The following is a 12,479-nucleotide window of genomic DNA, read 5'->3' as shown; positions in this document are numbered from 1 at the left end:
ATCACAGACATGCCTCAGATCCCATGTTGCTGTGGCTGTGGCATAGGCCTGTCACTACAGCTCCAATTCAACCTCTAAGCTGGAGACTTCCATATGCCGTGGGTGTGGCCCTGAAAAAAATTATATATGTATATATATGTAGAACACTGAACCTAACAGCTGCAGAATATACACTATTTTTAAGCACATATGTAACATTTACAACAGTTGACCACATACTAGGTGATAACGCAAACTTTAACTAATTACACAGGACTGAAATCCTATAGAGTATCTCTTCAAACTACAGTGTGATTGTGCTAAAAATTCGTAACCAAAAGATAATGAGAAAAGTCGCATATATTTTGAATTACAATATAGGCTTCTAAAGAACCAATGGAAAACAGAAAATAACCATGATACTCTCAAAGAACCAGGTGGAAAGACTTGCTCTACCAGATATCAAGGGTTATTTTAAGCTACAGAAACTAATCTTGCATGGCATTGATACTGAAATTGATAAACAATATAATGAAACTGAATAAGAACTCTGGAATAAAGACCCAGAACATTAGAGAAAGAATAGCTTTTGATATCATGCTAGGAAACGGGGTATCTATATGAGCAAAAATTAAATTGGACCCTTACCTCACTCAAAATGTAATTCCAGGTACACTTTAGACCAAAAGGTAAAAAGGAGAATGAAAATCTTTTGCAAGATAAATAGAAAATGATCTTCATGACCAAAGAGTAGAAAAAGATTTCTTTAATATTTTATCAAAGTTAGTATTTATCAAATGGGGAAAGATTTGGTATATTTGACTTTATTAAAGTAGAAGGATTTCAGTTCATCAAAAGATACCACAAAGAGAGTGGGGAAAAACACACACACACACACACACACACACACACACACACAAAAACCCAGAGGAGTTCCTGTCGTGGCTCATCGGAAACGAATCTGACTAGTATCCATGAGGATGCAGGTTCGATTCCTGGCCTCATTCAGTGGGTTAAGACAAAAAACAAAACAAAACAAAAACCACAGAGAAAAAGGGAAGTATTTACAATATGCAAAACCAACCAAGAACTAGTAAAAAGAATATATTTAAGAATCAATGAGAAAAGGACAAAAAGCTATTGTATTTTATTTTATTTTTGTCTTTTTAGGGTTGCACCCACAGCATATGGAGGTTCCCAGGCTAGGAGTCTAATTGGAGCCACAGCTGCCAGCCTATGCCACAGCCTCAGCAATATCAGATCCGAGCCACGTCTTCGACCTATACCACAGCTCATGGCAATGCCAGATCCTTAACCCACTGAGCAAAGCCAGGGGCTGAACCTGCAACCTCATGGTTCCTAGTCAGATTCATTTCCACTGCGTCACTACAGGAACTCCTCAAAAAGCTAACTTTAAAATAAGGTAAATGTTGGATGATTTCCAAAAGTATAAATTCAATGTTTCGATAGTCTACGAAAAAATTTTCAAACTTCCTAGTACTCATGGAATTACTAGTAAACCATTATGACATACCATTATATACCCAATAGATTGCTAAAATGAAAAAAAAAAATAACAATTCCAAGTGCTAGAAAGAAAGTAGAACAAAAAGAACATTCACAAATCTGATGGTAGCATAAATCGGTAAAAAACACTTTGAAAACTTTGCCATTATCTATTATAATTGAAGATAAGCATTCCTAGCAATGTAAATCCTGAATATACACTTTTAAGAAACGTTTATACAGATGGAGCAGGATGCACAACAAGAACATTCATTTCCGCATTCCAGTGACTGCCAAGCTAAAACCCCCAAATTTCAGAAGTAGTTTGGATAAACTGTGATACATTCATGCAATGGAATGGCTTAACAGCAATGAAAATGAAAGAACCTCCACGCAGCAATAAGAGCGAAACTTACAGTGCTAAAGGGGAAAAAAAGCAAAATACAGCATGATTACATTCATATACAGTAAAAAAAAAAACCAAGCAAACCAAACGATATTCTTTAGAGATGCAAACAACAGATGATAAACATTTAGAGAAAAGTAAGGAAGTGATTACCTGAGAAATCAGGGCAGTAGGAACCCCCTGGGACAAGGAAGGGAAAAGTGGTTTGAGGAAGGTCAAGTAGCGGCTTTGAGGGATGTCGCAATGTTCTTTTTCTTAATCTGCAGTATAGTTATACAGGTGTTTATTTTTAATAATTGGCTATTATACTCTGCATTTTACGCTATATTCATTTTGTAATGGTAAGTTATTTCGCAATTTAAAATAGTTTTTAAAAAGAAGGAAATTGAGGAGTTCCTATCATGGCTCAGTGGTAAGGAGCCCGACTAGTATCCATGAGGATGCAGGTTTGATCAGTGGGTTAAGGACCTGGCGTTGCCATAAGCTATGGTGTAGGTCACAGTTGCAGCTTGGATCCCATGTTGCTATGGCTGTGGTGTAGGCCAGCAGCTGCAGCTCCAATTTGACCCTTGCCTAGCATCGTAGCTTCTATATACTGCAGATGTAGCCAGAAAAAGGAAAAAGAGAGAGAGAGAGAGTTGATTAGAAAGAAGACAAGAATCAAAGAAGAAATACCTGTGGGCAAGCTTCTATAGTTGATACTCAAAAGATGATGGTGATTTGGATAGGATGGTGATAACAGAAATGGTGAAAGAAGATTAATTCAAGAAGAGTTAGATTGGAAAGAACTTGTTGATGGACTGGACTTTGGGGAGGAGGGAAATGGGATCAAGAATGGGTTCTAGGGAGTTCCCGTCGTGGCTCAGTAGTTAACGAATCTGACTAAGAACCATGAGGTTTCGGGTTCGATCCCTGGCCTTGCTCAGTGGGTTAAGGATCCAGCGTTGCCGTGGGCTGTGGTGTAGGTCACAGATGCGGCTCAGATCCCTTTGCTGTGGCTCTGGCATAGGCCGGTGACCACAGCTCAGATTCGACCCCTGGCCTGGGAACCTCCATGTGCCGCGGGAGCGACCCAAGAAATGGCAAAAAGAGGGAAAAAAAAAAAAAGAATGGCTTCTAGGTTTCCCACTTGATGCAAATTGGTCCAATTACTGAGAATGAAATAGGAGGGTGGGGTTTGGGGGGAAGTCTGAGAGGATGGATGTGTGTAGGGAATCCTGAGTTCACTTTTTTTTTTTTTTTTTGTCTTTTTGCTATTTCTTGGGCCGCTCTCACGGCATATGGAGGTTCCCAGGCTAGGGGTGGAATCGGAGCTGTAGCCACCGGCCTACGCCAGAGCCACAGCAACGTGGGATGCGAGCCTCGTCTGCAACCTACACCACAGCTCTCGGCAACGCCGGATCGTTAACCCACTGAGCAAGGGCAGGGATCGAACCCGCAACCTCATGGTTCCTAGTCGGATTCGTTAACCACTGCGCCACGACGGGAACTCCCTGAGTTCAGTTCTGAATGTTAGTTTTAAGACGTAGTGAGAAGTTTAAGTGGAGATATCGTATAGGTAGTTCAGGATAGGCAGCTGCCATTCAGAGGATAGCCTGGATTGAGATACAAATGAAAGCTTTCAAACGAATGGCATCTCTATGCTATTCTAAACCGTAAGACTGAATTAGATCACCCAAGAAGAGAATGTAGAAACAGAGGCAGGCTCAGGATTGAGCTTTGAGCAAATACAGTATTTTAAGGATGGAGAAGAGAAATCAAAAAAACAGCAAAAGACAGCAAAAAAACAAAAGTTTTAAGAAGGAGGGAGTGATCAACTTACTCTACTAGTACTGAGAGGTGGAAGAAAATGAAAACAGAAATATACCCTTTGATTTAGCAACATGGAGATCACTGGTACTCTTAATCAGTAGAGCTTCAGTAGAGTGGTGAAGGCAAAAACCTACTTGAAGTGGATTGAAGCATGAATCTGTTGAGGGAGTAGAGACGGCTTGTGTTGACGGATTAGAGAAAGTGCGTATAAATAAATCTGTTGAAGAATGAGATTATGAAGAGCAACAGAGAAATGAGGGAATTCGGGGCAATGTGGATTCAAGGACCCTCATTCAAGATTCGTGATGAGAAGGATGCAATCAGGTGTTTTTTGGATAATGCCACAGAAAGAAAAACAAAGAGGATGCAAAACACTCAAATTCCTTGAAGATCTATACTGCTGCGTCCCAGCTCACAAATTCCTTAAGTTTCTAGGAAAGTGAGTTCCTTTAGAGTCTCTGTAGAGTAAGTTTCTATTATGTAATATGTCCACCACGGAGTGATATATTTTTTAAACAATAACAAGGACACTCAGGATTGAGCTGAAAGGAAATCCGGGGATTTTCTTTCTAGAAAAATAAATATAAAATACATTCTTAATTTGTGAATTATATAAATTTTCCATCCTGATACTTATTATCTCTTAGGAAATTCCTCATTATACCCCACTGACATCTGTTACTCTGCAGTTATCGCCCATGTGATTTCAAGCAAATGCTTTCAACAGAAACATCAGATTATAAGAACTTTTACGACACACATTAATAAATAATAAAATACATAATAACTCATTAATACATCAAAGGAGAGGTAAATATGTTACACAAAGCATTACCTATTGACTTGATTTCTTGAATTTTTATATTTGTTGGTACAGAGTGTGGTTTTAAATTTGACTTTTCAAAATCACTCTTTTTAGGTTCAGGCTTATTTTTGAAGGAGACATATCTGAAAGAAATAAAATTCATCTAAATTAAAATAATCAGAAAATTTAGAAAGCTGAAAAATAAATGTGGAGACATGGTGAAGTTGTATGGTTTTGAATGTTGTTGTTTTATTTTTTTTTTGCCTTTACTAGGGCCACTCCCACTGCATATGGAGGTTCCCAGGCTAGGGGTCTAATTGGAGCAGCAGCTGATGGCCTACACCACAGCCACAGCAATGCCGGATCCGAGCCACATCCACTAGATTCTTTGACTATTGATGGTATGTAAGAAAGCTAATGGAACTATATCATTCATGATATTCCTGATCTCCAAATGCTCTGACTCCGTCCTCAGACCTCAGATACTCCTCCTCTTTTTTTTTTTTTGTCTTTTGTCTTTTTTGTTGTTGTTGTTGCTATTTCTTGGGCTGCTCCCGCGGCATATGGAGATTCCCAAGCTAGGGGTTGAATCGGAGCTGTAGCTGCCGGCCTACGCCAGAGCCACAGCAACTCGGGATCCGAGCCGCGTCTGCAACCTACACCACAGCTCACAGCAACGCCAGATGGTTAACCCACTGAGCAAGGGCAGGGATCGAACCCGCAACCTCATGGTTCCTAGTCGGATTTGTTAACCACTGCGCCACGACGGGAACTCCAGATACTCCTCCTTAATTGTACCATCCTGTCCCCTACCTTGAAACACTATCTGTAGGCTGATCTACAATACAGACCCCAAACTCGTCCCCGAGCTCCAGATTTATGAGCCCAACTGCTACATGACTTCTGCAGTTAGATGTATTATGGGAACTTCAAATTTATATTCAAAACCAAATATGTGCTTCCACTTCCTTCTCCCAGTCTGTTCCTTAGCCAGGCTTTCCCATCTCCATTCAACCAGAGGCTTAGGCCAAAAACTCTGTGGTCATCTTTGACTTCTCTTTCTTCCATTCCCTGTTCCCAGGATCTCAGCAAATCGCACTGGATTGTTCTTTGAAATACATTCCAAATTTAACCACTTCCTTCCTCATTACTCCCACCCTAGTCCAAGACCCCTTCATCTCGCATCTGAACTACCTCTGCACATGCCTAGCCTTCTTCTGTCGGCTCTCTCTGTCATCACTCTTGTCCCCAACAATCTTCTCCCAATGCAACTGTGGTGACACCTGTTCAATATAAATGCGATTTTCATTTCCCTTCAACTGTTTCTGGTCAGACTGAAATAAAATTCAAAATTCTCACTGCAAAGCAGAGACTTTCCCCCCATTTCTCATATTTCTAAGGGGAGGAGCTTCCACTGAATGACCTTCCAGGCTCTCTGTAGCCCCCACCCCCCTTCACTCCTCTCCTCCACACGGAAGCAGAATGAATTTTTTGGCTGTTTGGTTTAGGGAAAAGAACTTTTTCTCCCACTTAAAGACCTTGACGCTTGCTCTTCTTTCTGCCTGTAATATTCTTCCCCCAGTTACACTGAAAGGCTTACGCACTTAAGTCATAAGAGATGTATTTCCTAAGTCTCTACGTAAATTTCCATCTCTCCAGAAAGCTCTTTTAGGCCCCCTCCCCATCAAAAATAGTAATTCCTATCAATCTTAATTCCCTTAATTTACTATATTTCTCTTCACAGCAGTTATCACTAGTGAATTATATTGTATATTCATTTGTTTACTATCTGTCTCCCTGCCTTATCCTAGAATGTAAATTCAGGGTGGGGTCTGTTTTGTTCACTGTTGTATCCATAAGAGTAACTGGCATATAATGCATGTGTGATAAATATTTGCTGAAAGCGAAGTTCCCGTCGTGGTGCAGTGGGTTACGAATTCAACTAGGAACCATGAGGTTGCGGGTTCGATCCCTGGCCTTGCTCAGTAGGTTAAGGATCCAGCGTGAGCTGTGGTGTAGGTTGCAGACACAGCTTGGATCCCGCTTTGCTGTGGCTCTGGCGTAGGCTGGTGGCTACAGCTCTGATTCGACCCCTAACCTGGGAACTTCCATATGCCGCGGGAAGCAGCCCTAGAAAAGACCCAAAAAACAAACAAAAAAAGATTTGCTGAATGCATGGATTATTTTGGTAAATTTTGATTGAACTTTCTTATAATTTCCAAAGAGTTTTCAGTTTATTCTTTGGGTTCTTCAGTAAAGAATCATTTAATCTTCATAAAGTAATTTATCTGTTCCTTTCAAAACCTCTGAATTTGTATTTTATGTTTTTATTTAAAACCTCTGGCAAGCACTTCCAGAATGGTTTGGCGTACTAGTAAGGATGGGTATCCTTTGGTTTCTAATTCAAATTGGAATGTATCAAGGATTCCACCCTAATGGTGTTGGCTATATAGTCCTATTAAGGAGATGATTTTTTTTATCCTAATCTTACTAAGGTATTTTTTCAAATATATTTGCAGAACATACAGAGATGTTCAGATAGGCATTTCCTCATAGTAAAACAAGGAGCATGGGCTTTGAGACCATATTTTGCATCTTGACTCTATGTAAACCTCTGCAAAATATTGAATTTCTCTGAACCTCGGTCCCTCATATGCCAAACGAGGGTAATACTTACCTCATGGTGTTGTTATAAGAATTACATAAGATCAAGTTTAGAAATTGCTTAATAAAATGTCTGGGACATAGTAAGAGGCCAATGAGTGGCACTTTTTACCATTCCTGATATTTGCTCCACTTAGTTGTAATATTTATCTACTATAAATGTTGGGTTTCATTTTGTTAATATAGTAAGTTTTTGAGTGATGCTTATCCTGCTGTCTTAAAACTGGTGACCAGCTGATGTTTGACTCCACAGTTGAGTAAAAGGAACAAAAAAATACTCTGTATTCAACAAAGTTCCACCCATATTTGAGGCTATTCATGACCTGTGCCCCTAAGTAGCAGAAAACTGTAGTGGGAAAGTGAGGAGAAAACATCAGAACTATAAGCCATTGACTTCCTAAGGTCTGCAATGGCTTTTCTCTCTCCCCTCCGTGTGGCAGGGGCCAGGGATGCTTTCTGCCCAAAGCTGATGAGGGGTTTCCTAAGGAATCATTCATAAAGACTGATGCCTTCAAAAGATGGAGTCTGACATCTCATTCCTCAGCTGCCCATGCTGCTCTGCCCATGTTCGGCTCTCTGAAGAGAGGCTATGAAAAGATGAAGTGAGGGGTGAAAGTAGAGCACATTGCATCTCAGTGTTTGGCATGGCAAGGATGCCTGAATTTGTGAGGGAGGGCAAATGGACAGTGAGGGAGGTGGTAAGTAGGCTTGGGCCATTTTTCTGGTACCTTACCAGGCTAGGGATTCTAAGCGGAAGTTGTAGAATATCCTAAGGACTAGAAGTTGAGGGGGAATTTGAAGAGGTGTAGCTCATGGACAGGCTCTTCAGTTGGGGAATAGTCCCTCTGAGGAACTCACACATACGCCCCATTCAAGAGCTAAGCCCCAGAGTTCCCGTCGTGGCGCAGTGGTTAACGAATCCGACTAGGAACTGTGAGGTTGTGGGTTCGATCCCTGGCCTTGCTCAGTGGGTTAAGGATCCTGCGTTGCTGTGGCTCTGGCGTAGGCCAGTGGCTACAGCTCCGATTTGACGCCTAGCCTGGGAACCTCCATATGCCGCAGGAGCGGCCCTAGAAAAGGGAAGGAAAAAAAAAAAAGAGCTAAGCCCCTTTTTTATCTCCTCCTTGCAACGGTAAAGACTGCAGTTTCTGGAGGCCAGGTACTCTATCTAACACAGAAATTCTGAGGCTCCTCTTCCTTACAGGCAAACACCACTAACCTCCAAATTTCTAACACAGTACACACTATATAGAGAGCAATAGAAAAAAGCTTTTTTAAAAAATAATTGAGATATAGACATATAAAACAGATTACTAGTATACATATAAAACAATTATTTAATATATGTACATGTTGTGAAATGACGACCACAAGTAAGTTTATTAACATCCATTATCATGCAAAGTTACAGTGTTTCTAATTGTGATGACAACTTGTAAGATCTACTCACAGCAACTTGCAAATATGCAATGCAGTATTGTTAACTAGTCACCATGCTGTACATTATACCCCCTGGACTTATAACTGGAAGTTTTTTGTTGTTGTTTGTTTTTGTTTTTGTCTCTTTAGGGCCGCACCCATGGCATATGGAGGTTCCAAGGCTAGGGTCAAATCAGACCCATAGCTGCTGGCCTATGCCACAGCCACAGAAATGTGGGATCCAAGCCACGTCTGTGACCTACACCACAGCTCAGGACAACACAGATCCTTAGCCCATTGAGCGAGGCCAGGGATCAAACCTGTGTCCTTTTGGATGCTAGTTAGACTCGTTTCCACTGAGCCATGCCGGGAACTCCATAACTGGAAGTTTATACTTTTGAATTTCACCAGCTAGGCTCTTTATGACTAGAGTTGGCCAGAAAATGACAGAAAGAAGATGGTAACAAATAGCCAGATAAGTAAGAAATGTTGTCCTTTCCCTCTCCCTTCTTTCTTACTCCCAGTTATAGGAAGGTGATGGCAAATATTTAATAGCTTTCCAAAATGAATGTTGGTTGATATTTTCATTTACATTAAGGAGTAACATGAACATGAAACAATAAAGACATAGGTTGGAACTTTCACTCGTTCATCAATGGCATAAGCTACTTCTTTGCTGAGCCAGATAATTTTTGAATATTAGAATATTATCTCAGTTTCTTGTGCTAGTCAGAACATAATGACTATAGGAAAGACAAAAATTTATTTTTCTTTTTAGGGCCTTACCTGTGGCATATGGGAGTTCCCAGGATAGGGGTCGCATCAGAGCTACAGCCTATGCCACAGCCACAGCCACACCAGATCTGAGCCACTTCTGCAACCTACACCACAGTTCACGGCAATGCCAGATCCTTAACCCACTGAGCGAGGCCAGGGATAGAACCTGTGTCCTCATGGATACTAGTCTCATTGGTTACCGTTGAGCCATACTGGGAACTCCTAAAATGGCAATTTAAATTCCACTTTTGGAAGTAGAAAGCTAGGTAATTGAACCAGCTACTCCCCTTTTCTGAAAACAACTAGAAAAACTGGACAAAATGTTTAAAACAGTTGTTTAAAGACACATGAGAGCTCCCAAAGCAGTAATAAACTAAGAGCTAGGAGAAGAAGGAAACTCAAAGAGGTAAGTGTGGCTTTGGGGGCTATAGTTTTATAAATTCCATAATCAGCAGCTGAGAAGCAAAAAAGCCGTGTGGCACTTCTGACAAACTTGTAGGGCTGCAGAACAAAACTGGATTTCAGAACCCAATGAAGAGGGGAGGGTCCTGGCATACACTTCAGGCTTGAGTTGGAACCTCAAAGATTTATTACTTAAAAGTCAGGCTGAATCATCATTAAATAAGCTCTGAAGTCAGTTTTAACACCTCTGTCCTGATCTACCATTGCCAATGTACCTATCCCAGCCCCCGCCAAAAGCCAGTACAAATTCTGTCTGGAAAGAGAACATCTAGAGCATCAGATTATATCTATGCTTTTGCAAATGCAAGGCCAGGAGTTCCCATTGCGGCTCGGTCATTAACGAGTCCGACTAGGAACCGTGAGGTTTCGGGTTCGATCCCCAGCCTTGCTCAGTGGGTTAAGGATCTGGTGTTGCCATGAGCTGTGGTGTAGGTTGCACATGGGGCTCGGATCCTGCGTTGCTGTGGCTCTGGTGTAGGCCGGCAGCTACAGCTCTGATTCGACCCCTATCCTGGGAACCTCCATATGCCACAGAAGCGACCCCAGAAAAGGCAAAAAAAAAGACAAATGCAACACCAGTTCTCAATACAAATAACCAGGTATGTGAGAGGCTAAAACAATGCACCCCTAAAACCAAGGAAAACAATACACAACAGAAATAGACCCATAAGGTATCCACAAATAGCTAGGCTGAATTTGTTCAGAGAATTAAATAGTAATTTACAACACTTTTTAATTTCTTAATTTCTGCATAAATTAATTGGGTTGTTATACTTTTAAACAGAGCAGGGAATTAACATTTGTTTTACTATTTTAAATAGTTCTATTTTATAGAAAAATTATAGAGTGTGTTAAAACTATCACTGTTACCAGGAGCTCTACCTTTTGACTGACTTCACCAACATCTAAAGAACTTTGTTTACTTTTGAAAAAGTGTATGATAGTGCCACATGAAGAAAGCTATTTGAAGAGAGGCCAATGTTAGACGGAGTGGTCTTAGAAGCAGAACTCTGAGCCTAGATATGCTGCCTGTTGGACTTAGCTACATGCACCAGATCGTCTTAATTTCTTCGACCAAAAAATTTTATTTCTTTTGGCCTGGGTTACACCCTAATTCTTTTGTTTTTTTTTTTTTGTCTTTTTGCTATTTCTTGGGCTGCTCTCGCAGAACATGGAGGTTCCCAGGCTAGGGGTTGAATTGGAGCTGTAGCCGCTGGCCTACACCACAGCCACAGCAATGCAGGATCCAAGCCGCGTCTGCAACCTACACCACAGCTCATGGCAACACCAGATCCTTAACCCACTGAGCAAGGCCAGGGATCAAACCCACAACCTCATGGTTCCTAGTCAGATTTGTTAACTCCTGCGCCACGACGGGAATTCCGACACCCTAATTCTTAAGTAAATTCTTAAAATTTTTCCTGTACTTTCTTTTCTTGCTAGTTTTGGTTCTCCGGACACTGATAAAACAAAATTGGTCTTTGAATCCTGAAAATATATATCTCTTTGTCTTTATAATTTAAACTCTGATTTCAAACTTCAAGTCAGCCAGACTTTGACTTAACTCAAAAGGAACATTACTCAGCTGTTGATGGTATCACCAAACACATGATCAATGACGCCTTTATAAACTACTTACATACTACAGACTGGAAAGGGGAAGTAGTGGTATCATCCTGGAAAATATGGCCATAAAACATATTGCACATTACCCTTAAATGTGTCTAATGGGTGATTAGCTATGTATTATACTATCACATAAACACACACACACATATAAATTCAAAAATACAAATGCATACTAATATAAAGTATGTAGTTGTAATTATATTATAATAAAATATATCTTTTCCTTTATACATTCAACTTCCATTTTTTGCAACTTTTTTCTGTGTATTATTAAAATATTCTATTTTAACGTAGTTCTAGAAATGATATTAAAGTAATGTTTTTGGTTCTATCTACATAGAAATAAAGTAGTAATGAAAGAAGTTTGTGATAAAGCTAAATTATACAAACCACTAATATTTATGTGCTGGAAACAAACTCCTTTTTCCTACGGCTGCACAATGGAAATATGTTATGACAATCATAAATAACAAAAAGCTGAGTGAGGTGTATTTTGAGTCCAAATGATCTTGTTTTATTTTAGATTCAGACATATTTGACCAATTGCCTTCCAAACACTACCACCTGGATGTCCCGCAGGCATCTAAAACTTAACATATCCAAAATAAAGCCCAGCATTTCTCACTCGAATCTTCCTATCAACTTCATTCTGCTTTTCATGCTAAGATCACTACCCAAGTGCAAGACATCAAAATGTGTCTATTCACCAAGACTAAAGGCTAGAGATCATTCTATTGAATGTGGCAGTGATAAAAACACAGGCTCTGAAATCAGACTGCTATTTAAATCCAGCTTCTGCCACTTGTTAGATGTGTGACTGTAGTCATTTAACCTCATCAGGATTTGGATTTGTCATCTGTAAATCTGCACTTAATACACTGAATTATTACACAGACTAAATGAGCTAAGAATGGTATTCAAATCAATTGGATATTGATGGTAACATGAAGTCCTATTGATTCTACATTAGTATTTTTTAAATGTATATTTAATGAATGAATGAATTTATTTTGCTTTTTA

At 40.0% G+C, this 12,479-nt stretch overlaps 1 protein-coding gene across 4 annotated transcripts in view; it reads right to left on the bottom strand.

Annotated features, from left to right (window-relative positions):
• Positions 1-12,479, bottom strand: part of C8H1orf141 (chromosome 8 C1orf141 homolog) — a 185,593-nt gene that overhangs the window by 33,530 nt on the left and 139,584 nt on the right. For all 4 annotated transcript variants that reach the window (XM_047788720.1, XM_047788718.1, XM_047788722.1 and 1 more), the window contains one exon: positions 4,539-4,651. In XM_047788720.1, coding sequence (XP_047644676.1) covers positions 4,539-4,651 — 113 coding nt within the window. The remainder of the gene's footprint in view (positions 1-4,538; positions 4,652-12,479) is intronic.

This window comes from Phacochoerus africanus, chromosome 8, assembly GCF_016906955.1.
Source record: "Phacochoerus africanus isolate WHEZ1 chromosome 8, ROS_Pafr_v1, whole genome shotgun sequence".
Lineage (NCBI taxonomy): Eukaryota > Metazoa > Chordata > Mammalia > Artiodactyla > Suidae > Phacochoerus > Phacochoerus africanus.
This window is presented reverse-complemented; position numbering and strand designations above follow the sequence as displayed.